The 12,144-nt window shown below is 38.2% G+C and overlaps 2 protein-coding genes across 2 annotated transcripts; one reads left to right on the top strand and one right to left on the bottom strand.

Annotated features, from left to right (window-relative positions):
- The first annotated feature begins 267 nt into the window (after positions 1-267).
- On the top strand, positions 268-1,197 carry LOC122695409 (olfactory receptor 56A3-like). Its single transcript, XM_043905299.1, has one exon. It carries the CDS (start codon positions 268-270, stop codon positions 1,195-1,197), a length of 930 nt encoding a protein of 309 aa, XP_043761234.1.
- Positions 1,198-6,878: 5,681 nt separating this feature from the next.
- LOC122695352 (olfactory receptor 56A4-like) lies at positions 6,879-8,797 on the bottom strand. The gene is made up of 2 exons (XM_043905166.1): positions 8,549-8,797; positions 6,879-7,574 (listed from the first exon to the last, which is right to left on the bottom strand). Exons 1-2 carry the CDS (start codon positions 8,795-8,797, stop codon positions 6,879-6,881), a joined length of 945 nt encoding a protein of 314 aa, XP_043761101.1.
- Between the last annotated feature and the right edge of the window lie 3,347 nt (positions 8,798-12,144).

Genomic DNA, 12,144 nt, shown 5'->3' with positions numbered 1-12,144 from the left:
CTGTTCATAACTCATTCTACTTTATAAGATGTTTTCATTGAAAAAATAAAACTATTTCATAAATGAGGAGACACAAAAATTGCAGAAGATTGAAATGAATTTATTTCCTGTGTACAACGTGAAAAATCCTCATTTAAAGCAAAATAACCTGCTAGAAACTGTAAGTTTGCTCCTGAACTTTTCTCCCAGCTTAGTACAATCAGAGGATAATTTTGATCCTAACTTTTTAGATCATAAAAGGAAGTCTGTAGAAACAAAATCCACAAGATGACATCTCACAGAAATGTTTCAGACTTCCTCCTAAATTGCTTTGTCAAGTCCCCCAGCTGGCAGCTCTGGCTGTCCCTGCCCCTCAGTCTCCTCTTCCTCCTGGCCATGGGGGCCAACGCCACCCTCCTGCTCACCATCCGGCTGGAGGCCTCTCTGCACGAGCCCATGTACTACCTGCTCAGCCTGCTCTCCCTGCTGGACATGGTGCTCTGCCTCACCGTCATCCCCAAGGTCCTGGCCATCTTCTGGTTTGATCTCAGGTCCATCAGCTTTGTCGCCTGTTTCGTTCAGATGTATATCATGAATTGCTTCCTTGCCATGGAGTCCTGCACATTCATGGTTATGGCCTATGACCGCTATGTGGCCATCTGCCATCCACTGAGATACCCATCCATCATCACTAACCAATTTATAGCCAAGGTGGCCATTTTTATCTTGGCCAGAAATGCACTTCTAACTATGTCTGTTCCCATCCTCTCTGCTCGACTCCATTATTGTGGGAGAAATGTCATTGAGAACTGCATCTGTGCCAATATGTCTGTCTCCAGACTCTCCTGTGATGATGTCACTGTCAATCGTCTCCTCCAATTTGCTGGAGGCTGGACTTTGCTGGGGTCTGACCTCATCCTCATCTTCCTCTCCTATACCCTCATACTAAGGGCTGTTCTGAGACTCAAGGCAGAAGGAGCTGTTGTAAAGGCCTTAAGCACGTGTGGCTCCCACTTCATCCTGATCCTCTTCTTCAGCACCATCCTCCTGGTCTTTGTCCTCACTCATGTGGCAAAGAAGAAGGTGTCCCCTGATGTGCCAGTGTTGCTCAATGTCCTGCATCATGTCATCCCTGCAGCCCTCAACCCCATTGTCTATAGGGTGCGAACCCAGGAGATCAAGCAAGGAATCCAGAGGTTACTGAAGAAAGGATGGTAATTAGGACAACTGGATCTCTGTATTCCTAAACTAGGATGGCTAATAAATCAGTTGATGGGAAATTTGGTTGAAATACATAGCTCACAGACTCAAGTTCAAGCAGAGAATAAATCTAATTCTGAAACAATTTTCTTGACTTTATTCACTTTTTCAAACTTCAATGCTTCCCCCCAAAAGTCCGGCATTTCTGGGACTTTTTAATTTTTTTTTCAAATCTTTGCTATTGTTGTATCTAAAATGTGAGAACTCTGGAGGATGAATTCTATAATGAAGAAATAAATCCCAATTAATATTAAACTTGCTATTTCAGTACATGTAATCTTTTATTATTTATTTTTTAAATGTATTTGCTTTAATTGGAAGATAACACAATATTGTGATAGCTTTTGCCATACATCAATATGCATTGGCCTTAGGTATACATGTGTCCCCTCCACCCTGAAACCCCCTCCCTCCTCCCTCCCCACCCTACCCCTCTAGGTTGTCACAGAGCACTGGCTTTGGGTGTCCTGCTTCATGTACATGTAATTTTTAATATGTAATTGTGGATATAAATATCCTTGCATGTAGCATATTATTATTACTATTTTTGTTCTTATTAGCTCAGCTGCATAATGCAATTGTGAAGAGTTCACATTACTTTAAATGTCAGTCCTGAATGATGAAAAGTAGCTGGACTCCATAAATAAATCTCTCTCACTTACCTCTAGCTAGGCCAATAAATTTCTTCTCCACCTACTCTTTATCAAGAAAAGTTGTGTCTTATTATCAGGTCCAACCCTTGAAAGGAAAGATCTCTTGCAAGAATTGCTCATATTTGAAGAAATGGAATTTACTAGGTTTAGGAGAAGGGGTTATCATATAAAGCTTTTTCCTCAATGTCTTCACACCATTGTCTGCACTTCAAGCTTTACCTTTGAAATTCACAATGACTCAGTTTGTGATATGTATTTAGGGTACATACATATTTAGGCTCTGTTTTAGGATACTAATATATCACCATATCATAAGTTGTTCCAGTAATGACACTGAAATATACTAGGCTCATTATTAATTGGAGAAATATTTTCTAATTAACTGCTACTTTGTTACAGCCCTAGGGTACAAAGATGCCATCATTGAGGAACTCATATGCTGTTCAAATGGAATTAAAGCAATCTGGATCCTATAATGTTGAACAAATGTTGATTTTTATATAGAAGGAAATAGAAAGAAAGAAGATGCAAATAAGCTCAGTAAGCTACTTGAAGAAAGAGCCTGTGCCTGTCTTAGCAGTTCTGCATTCTAGGCCTTACACAATGAGATAGGCTAAGACATTGTCCCTTTCCTGGAGTGCTTCCACATGCACCTGGACAAATATCTTCTTGAACAACAGAAGACAAAGAAATAAGGGACTAGAAATGCAGACACAGTTGGGACCACCATGAACAGTAAGATACAAAAGAAAGCACAACTAATATTTCCCAGTTGTCAGGAGCAAAAGCAAGGCACTGGGCGTGATCCCTGCAAACAGCACCATCAAGGGGGTGAGCAGATCACCCAAACCATCCCTCTGACCTGACCCCTGGACCCACCTCTATTCTCACTTCATTTAAGGGACTAGTTTGCCCCCCGTCAGGGAGCTGAGCAAGGGAACCTGTTACTTCTTTTCACTCCCTCATGCTGCAGCACGAGTTCCAGTAAAGTTTTGCATGAATTTCTTTTCTTACCTTTTACCAATTTCTATTGATTAGAGTGTAGGAACCCAGGTCAGTGCACAACCACAAATAACATGTGATTGGAAACCAATCAGCAGCCTCACTGAGTTTCAGAGTCCTCATCTGTTACAAAAAGACAGTAAATTGGTTATTTCAAAATACATTTCTAGTTCTAAGAGTCTATGAAACCATGCCCTTCTTTAAGACAGGCATCACTCACCTTATCCAGTCTCTTTTCTTCACTTTTTCCCTTTAAGTTATTGGCATGAACCTTCACACATTCCCTCATGAGAGTTGAAAGGAAATGGGAAATTTAAACATCGTATCAAGGGTAACTTCCAAATACCACCACATATGATTTTTGTTCAAATCATAAGGTCAAATGATCAGGCCAAAATCCAAAATCATTTATATATTCACATCATTTACAGGTCCCAGCCTACATTCATCTGCTCAGAGAAGCTTATGGCTTTCTCGATTGGGAGAGCTCCATGTATGTGTACTTCTTGGTCTAAAAGCTAGGAGACCCTAAGAAACAAAGAGCATTTTCCTCTGAAAGCCCAAGTCATACTATGTAAATCTTCATCTTTTCTTTAGGATTGACATGTTCCCAAGATTATAGGAAAATATCAATTTGATTCAGGGAAAGTCCTATTCAATCCAAAATTATGGGTTTCTGCTTTCTGACCCCCAAATAAAAATGCTTAAATTCCACTATCAGTACAGTTCCCAAAGTCTGGACCATTTAACTTAAGGTAAAATATTAGATGAGTTGCTGATCAATTTAAGGTACAGTTTTCCATACTTTGTCAGTTTCTTTATTCCTCCATCCAGGGATGCAAAGAAATGAATCTTAAATTTTTCCTTGGTTTCCTGACTGTTGAACTTCTATTAGTAACTATTTGAAAATAAAAATGCATTTATATCAGCCTAAATTGGGCTTCCCAGGTAGCTCAGTGGTAAAGAATTGGCCTGCCAATGTTGGAGACACAAGAGACATGGGTTCAATCCCTGTGTTGGGAAGATTCCCTGGAGATGGAAATGACAACTTACTATAGTATTTTTGCCTGGAAAATTCCATAGACAAAGGAGCCTGGTGGGCTACAGTCCATAGGGTCGAAAAGAGTTGGACATGACAGAGCATAACAAACAATAATTTCAGCTGCTATTAGGTTCAAATTCCATTTTTACAATACACCCTCTATTATATAAACGAGTATGACTAACTAAGGTCTCACTCTTACAAACTTTACTATTTCAGAAGAAGGTCTCAATTCAACATGTTTTTAACTAAATATCAATGAGAAGGGTTCTCAAAAGAAAAAGGAGATCTACTTCTAAAGCAAATTTAATTAACAACTATTATGAAATAGATAATCGCTTGCAATCACTAACTGATTTTTTCCAACATCTTCTCACTGATGGTCTAAAAATTTATGAGATTTTATGACTCACATCAACTTAAAGTAAATACAGACTTTCCAGTAAAATTGCAGACTGAAACTTAGATGAAATGGATTCACAGAACTGAAGAATTTACCACAAGCTATATCTACCAAAACAGAGTTTAAAATTTTTTTTTGTTTTATTTAAAACTGCCTTGTTTTGCCTACTTACAGATTATTTTAATGTGGGGGAAGAAATTCTGTATAGCTTAAGAAATGTATGCCCAATTTCTATGTGAAAAACAAAACAGAGAGTAAGAATGGCTATATACCATTCAAATTACATAATGTGAATTAAGATTATTTTTCCAATCACTGATGTGAAACTCAGGTAAGTAGATAGGAAAAGTTAGCTAATTAGACAAAGAAACATTTACTCTCAAAAAATGCCCATAGTAATAAATGATGTTTCTGTATTTGTTTTTGCTTTACCACAAATAGAAAAGGAAGCCAGGGAATCAGGCTTCTTTGTGCTAAAATAATGGGAAAAGATAGAATATTAGAAAATAGAGTGAAAAGACTAAAATGGGGGAAGTCTTTTGTATTAGCTTTATGCATATCAGACATGCCCAAATCCTGCAGTGACAGCCCTGAGCCTGAAGATAAGCTGTAAATAAATCCAGGAAATTGTTATTCCTAATTAGTTGTTATTGGTGAATAATAAGGATTATCAACATCAGGATAAGCAATGGTTGCTCATGTTTAAAGACAATTATCATAAAGATAACATGTATTTTTATCTCATTTAAATCTTGCTTAACAGATTTTCATAATCTTATACATCAGTATTTGAAATTGGCTGATTTTAATTTTTTAAAAACATTTTAAAGAATGTGTAAGAGAAATAGAATGTTTTATAATCTAACATTTGGAAAAAACACAAATAGGAAATGTGGTCCTTTGAACCGTAGAACAAATATCCAGGTAATGTTAAAATGAAGGCTATATTGGCAATTTTAACATTACTAATAATTAGAAAGTCTTCCCCTATACTGATATATGTATCAAATGTATATCTTAGAGGATCAGTCCCTAACCTTTTGGGCACCAGGAACTGGTTTTGTGGAAGACAATTTTTCCATGGACTAAGGGGTGGGGGATGGTTTCAGAATGATTTAGGCACATTATATTTATTTTGCACTTTATTTCTATTCTATTTATATCAGCTCCACCTCAGATCATCAGACATTGGATCCCAGAGGTTGGGGACCCCTGTCTTAGAGGACGTGCCAACTGACACTGGAGATTGATTTAAGTATATATTTCAGAATGTTTCCAGGACATGACAGTGACCATACACACCAAATTTTGAGACCAGTTGTTCCTTTATCTATGTATTCAGCACCTGAAATATTGTCAGATATATCAAGATCTAGGATTTGAAGATAGGGTCATGAGCAAAAGAGACTTAAATCTAAGTATATTTAAAGGGAAATTAAAGAAATAAATAAATAAATTCAGAAAATGACAAGTGCTATAAAGAAAAAAGGTAATACAACGTGTTAGCATGATCTAAGAGAAGTATGCTACTTTGGATGCAATTATTAAGGAAGTGCTCCCTGTATAGGTGGTTTTTGAATTGAGATTATGAATGTTGAAAAGTTCATCATTTGAACATATGGAGAATACTGTTCCAGTCAGTTGGAGCAATGTGTACAGAGTGCTAAACAAAGAAAAAGCAGAAGTCTAAGAAGTAGTGGAAGTCCTAGGGAGGGATACAGCCATGGGGAGGATAAGGCAGAGATGACAGGGAAGATCTGATCACAAATAGCAGAACTTCTGGTTCCAAACAAACAAAGGAAGATTGGCTATGAGAAGGTGACTATCATTGTAGGCCTGTCAGAATATACTGGAGATCTTTTCAAAGGTAGAGTCATTTGGAGGAATTTGGTGTGGAAATAAAATTCAGTGTTTAAAGCTAAACTTCTGATAGCATATGTAAAAAAAAAAAAAAGCTCTGCCATTGATGCAATTCTGCTTTTTTTATTGTTCTTGCAAAAAAACTTTGGTGTAACCCTTCATTCCTCTCAATCTTTTATAACCTCCTTATGAACTCTCAGCAAATCTTGTGACCCATAACTTCAATTTTCACGCACCACCTTAGTTCAAATAATTATCATTTCCCACTTGGATTATTGAAGTAAAGTCTGCATTGTTTTTTCCAGTCTTACCCATACTCCTCATGTTCTATTTGAAGCACTGTTCCATCCCTGCTCTGGTAATTACATGTGAGGGTATTTGGAATGTAAAGACTGAGTAGTATGTGGAAGACACTAAATACTTATTTAATGAATGAGTAATTGAGATATCACAATGGCAAGGGCTCAGAATGAAGAAAATAATGGATACCAAAACATATTCAATGAGGGTTTCAGGAGAGGGTTACTGAGAGTAAATATTGTGATAGTGGTTGAGGAAGGTTTAAATAAAAGATGAGGGTAGCAACATGGATGTTACATGGTGCTCCTTGTGGTATTCAGTTGAAACCATCACTGACACACTCAGATTTCCATAATCCCTAATCTTTGACTCACATCTCTCAGCACTGGTACTTGAATAGTTTGATAATCCCTTGCTTGATTTCCTGGGTTCGTACTCCATAAACAATGGGGTTCAGGGCTGGTGGGATGAGATGGTGCAAGACATTGAGAAGAATGGGTACCTCTGGGGACACTTTTTTCCCTGCCTTATTTGTGAAGATGAAGACTAGCAGCAATGTATAGAAGAAAAGTATAAGAATGAGATGGGAACCACAAGTACTCAAGGCCTTGGTGGTTGCACCTCCTGACTGCAAATGCACAACAGCACTCAAGATGAAGCAGTAGGATAGCAAGATAAGGACCAGATCAGAACCTAACAGGCACCAAACACTCACAAATTGGTAGAGCTTATTCAGGTGAATATCTCCACAGGAGAGCTTTGCTACAGAAATGTTGGCACAGATACAGTTTTCCACTACATTGCTGGCACAGTAATTGAGTCTCGCAGCCAGAATTGGTGTAGGCAGAGTGGCCAGCAAATTGCGAAAGATGATGAAGATGGCCGCATTGATGACAAACTGTTCCGTGATGATGGATGGGTAGCGCAGTGGGTGGCAGATGGCCACATAGCGGTCATAAGCCATGACCAGAAAGGTGGAGGATTCCATGGGAAGGAATGTATTCATGATGAACATCTGCAGGAAGCAGCCCATAAAGCTGATGGGCTTCATGTCGAACCAGAAGATGAGCAGGACCTGCCAGAATTATTATTTTCAAAAGCGGTGCATTCACTCCCACCCTAGGGTACCTAACCCTTGGATAATCTTTTGATGACTTCAACCACTCATATCCCCAAGCCACAGTGTCATAATCTTAGTGGGGACAGTGTCCTAATTTCAAATACCTTCTATGTGCATCCCAACTTCCAGAGCCCGATTTATACACTTTTAAACTATAGATCACACCCTTTTGCTTAAAAACATTTGTTTCTAGTCTGTCTTCTCTTATTCTCTAGAGTTCTTACCCAAACTTCATATGGACACATCAGCTCGTCTAAATGTATCACAAGGACATCAAATCCAATAAGCCCAATAATTATATTTGGACACCCTCCAACCTCTCCTTATACATAAGAAACATCTTCCAATTATGCCTCCTACCTCAGTATATGACATAAATATACATCTAGTTTTTAAAGTTTTTTTAATATTGATCAGTTTTTAAAGCTTTATTGAACAATAAATATTGTTACAACATTGCTTCTGTTTTATGTTTTGGTTTCTTGGCCTTGAGGCACGTAGGATCTTAGCTCCCCCAACAGGGATCGAACCCACACGACCTGCACTGGAAGGTGAAGTCTTAAGCACTGGACTGTCAGGGAAGTCCCTTGTTATGTTTTAGAAAGAAAAGTGTTGAGCCCTTGAATATAAGGGTGGGGTGATTCAGAGTCAAGGAGAATCTCCTTAGAAGTAAACAGAAAGTCAAAACTTGGAGTATCACTGACTCGGACATTGAGAGAGGGCTTCTCAGTTTGAAAAAATAATGTGAAACCTTAAAAATCATAGGCACTGAGAATGAGAGGAGACATATCTGGAAGCTGTGATAGACCTAGTATGATACTGTTGGCAACTCATTGAAAATTTTACAGGAGTATTTACATCTGCAAAGCAAGGTAGTGTTTAGAGAAAGATGATTAAATACCCGGGAGTAAATCCAGGGAGGGCCTGACCTTAGGGATGACTGTGAGGCAGAGGATGACATCCAACACAGAAAGGATGGCAAGCAGGTAGTACATGGGCTCATGCAGAGATGCCTCCTGCCAGATGGCAAGTAATAACAGAAAGTTGGCCCCAAGGGCCAAAACTAGGAGAGGAGCCAGGACTAGAGACAGCCAGTGCTGGGTTTCCTGCATTCCTGGAAAGCAGATCATCAGGAATTCAGTCACTTGGGTCCCTGTGTGGTTGAGAGATAACACCATGGCTGGCAGATAAGCCTGAAACTGACTGAAAGAAAAGAGATATGAATTCAGTTTGACTGTTACGTTAGCAATCCCCTGACGGATTTATCTGCCTTCATTCTAGGCCATCAAGTTTCTCCACAGTTCTATTGACACAAAATCTGTCTAAAATTTAAATTGGATAAAATCACTCTTTGTTAAACCATTTTCCTTAGCATTCGTAACTTTATGAAGCAAGAATAACTCCCTTCACATAAGTATGTTCCAACTCCACTCACATAGACACAGCCCCTTATAGAGCATGCTTTGTTTTGTCTCACCTCCGTGTTTCCGCATGTGTCATACCCTTCTCCTAGAATTAACTCTCTTGCCCTCAAATAAATAGCTTCTCTTTGCCCCATTCTATCTGTGCCATGAGTTACACCTCTTAGAAATTTAAGAAAAAATATGGTTTTTTCTTGTTACTCCTTTTACATACATATATAATTAAGTGCTTTTCCACTTCTTCTCCTTGTTCTCTGTGACCCTTAAACATCCTGAGCACAAAGCATTAATAAAACTTTCTCATATTCCTTCACATTTCCTATTTCTCTTCCAAAAACTCTGTGTTCCATCTGCCAGCTGTGGAATCTTATCTCTTTATTATAGCACAAAGAAAAATACCACATATCTAGTAACACGATAAGCACTCAATAAGTACTATTCAGATAGGAGACTGATAGATTGTTGAAAGTATCATAACACCTTGCACTCATTTAACTCATTAATGCTATCTCCACCTCTTGCTCCACCATTAACCACTGGCACTGTTGCTTAACACTCACTAAAAATTTGAACAAAACAAAATGGGTAAATATGTTGGTGCTAAGAGGAAAAAGAGAACAATAAATACAAAAGACAGCTGTGCAGTGTCTTATTTGCATGAGTCTTTGGTAAGTAACTGCTTAAAACAAACAAATTGTTTTTCATTTCCTAAAAAAAAAGAAAAAAAATTAAAGAAATGAGTTTCTAAGACAAGGGAAGAACTGAGGAATACTTAAACATGCCCCAGAATAAAAGCTCACAGACTGAAGGGTCAGTTCCTTTTGGTTATCTTCTTAACCATTCAGGATGCTGCTGGTAAAGTAGTTGCCAGGCTGTGCTGTGCTCTCTCTTGAAGCAACAGATGGATTTCGGAGCACACACACAAAAATTCTCCCTATCGAGGTTTGGAGATGTTTCTTTTTCTTGACCCTGTAGTATGGGTATTACATCGGGACTCTCTTTTATCTAGACCAGCGGTTCCTCAATACTAGTGTGTGTCAGAATCACCTGGAGAGTTTGTTGATGCACAGGTTGCCTGACGCACAGAGGATAGTCTGCAAAGTTACCAACTTTGTAGGTCCGTCTGCAGGGAAGCTCTGTTCAGCTTTAGACATCAAACTGATTGTTTCTCCCATTATCTTTAGACATTTAAGTACAATTCTGGCCAATCTCTAGTCTCCCAATTTGAAAATTATCTTCCTCCCATGGACTCTCTGGGAATTCTCTAGGTCTTTTTTTTAATGGTTTTATCTCTCTTCCTGAACCTGCAGTTCTTAGCCACCTCTCCTAGTGGCTCATTAAGGTCATTAAGATCAGGGACAATTTATCTTTTTTTATTAATTTATTTATTTTAATTGGAGGCTAATTACTTTACAATATTGTGGTGGTTTTTGCCATATACTGAGATGAATCAGCCATGCGTGTACATGTGTCCCCCAACCTGAACCCACCTCCCACCTCCCTCCCCATCCCATCCCTCAGGCTTGTGCCAGTGCACAGATTTGAGTGCCCTGTTTCATGCATCAAACTTGGACTGGTGATATATTTCACATATGGCCATATACATGTTTCAATTCTATTGTCTCAAATCATCCCACCCTCGCCTTCTCACACAGAGTCCAAAGATCTGTTCTATACATCTATGTCTCTTTTACTGTCTTGCATATAGGATCATCACTACCATCTTTCAAAATTTCATATATGTGCATTAATATACTGAACTGGTGTTTTACTTTCTGACTTATTTCACTCTGTAATAGGCTCTAGTTTCATCCACCTCATTAGAACTGATTCAAATGAGTTCTTTTTAATAACTGAGTAATATTCCATTGTGTATATATACCACGCTTGCTTATCCATTCTTCTGCCGATGGACATCTAGGTTGCTTCCATATCTTAGCTATTATAAAGTGCTGCATTGAATATTGGCATACACGTGTCTCTTTCAATTCTGGTTTCCTCGGTGTGTATGCTCAGCAGTGGGATTGATGGGTCGTATGGCAGTTCTATTTCCAGTATTTTTAGGAACCTCCACACTGTTCTCCATAGTGGCTGTACTAGTTTGCATTCCCACCAACAGTGTAAGAGTGTTTCCTTTTCTCCACACCCTCTCCAACATTTATTGTTTGTAGACTTTTTGATAGCAGCTATTCTAACTGGCTTGAGATGTTACCTCATTGTGGTTTTGATTTGGGTTTCTCTGATAATGAGTGATGTTGAGAAACTTTTCATGTGTTTGTTAATCATTTGTGTGTCTTCTTTGGAGAAACGTCTGTTTACTTCTTTGGCTCATTTTTTATTGGATTGTTTATTTTTCTGGTATTGAGCTGCTTGTATATTTTTGAGATTAATTCTTTGTCAGTGGCTTCATTTGCTGTTATTTTCTCCCATTCTGAAGGCTGCCTTTTCACCTTGCTTATAGTTTCCTTCATTATGAAAAAGTTTTTAAGTTTAATTAGGTTTAATTAAACTTAATTAATTAAGTTTAATTGATTAATAAGTTTAATTAATTTGTTTATTTTTGCTTTTATTTCCACTACTCTGGGAGGTGGGTCATAGAGGATCCTGCTGTGATTTAAGTCAGAGAGTGTTTTGCCTATGTTTTCCTCTAGGAGTTTTATGGTTTCTGGTCTTATGTTTAGATCTTTAATCCATTTTGAGTTTATTTTTGTGTTTGTTGCTAGAAAGTGTTCTAGTTTCATTCTTTTACAAGTGGTTGACCAGTTTTCCCAGCACCACTTGTCAATGAGATTGTCTTTTCTCCATTGTATATTCTTGCCTTCTTTATCAAAGATAAGTGTCCCTAGGTGCATGTATTTATCTCTGGGCTTTCTATTTTGTTCCATTGATCTATATTTCTGTCTTTGTGCCAGTACCATACTGTCTTGATGACTGTAGCTTTGTAGTATAGCCTGAAGTCAGGTAGTTTGATTCCTCCAGTTCCATTCTTCTTTCTCAAGATTGCTTTGGCTATTCAAGGTTTTTTGTGTTTCTATACAAATTGTGAAATTATTTGTTCTAGTTCTGTGAAAAATACCGTTGGTAGCTTGATAGGGAGTGCATTG

This window comes from Cervus elaphus, chromosome 1 (assembly GCF_910594005.1).
Source record: "Cervus elaphus chromosome 1, mCerEla1.1, whole genome shotgun sequence".
In the NCBI taxonomy this organism is placed as follows: domain Eukaryota; kingdom Metazoa; phylum Chordata; class Mammalia; order Artiodactyla; family Cervidae; genus Cervus; species Cervus elaphus.
This window is presented reverse-complemented; position numbering and strand designations above follow the sequence as displayed.

Coding starts and splice junctions, on each gene's coding strand:
- LOC122695409 (XM_043905299.1), top strand. CDS start 268: ATGACATCTCACAGAAATGTTTCAGACTTCCTCCTAAATTGCTTTGTC.
- LOC122695352 (XM_043905166.1), bottom strand. CDS start 8,797: ATGGTGTTATCTCTCAACCACACAGGGACCCAAGTGACTGAATTCCTG. Junction 7,575..8,548: donor GCCTCACAGTCATCCCTAAG/GTCAGGCCCTCC, acceptor TAATTCTGGCAG/GTCCTGCTCATCTTCTGGTT.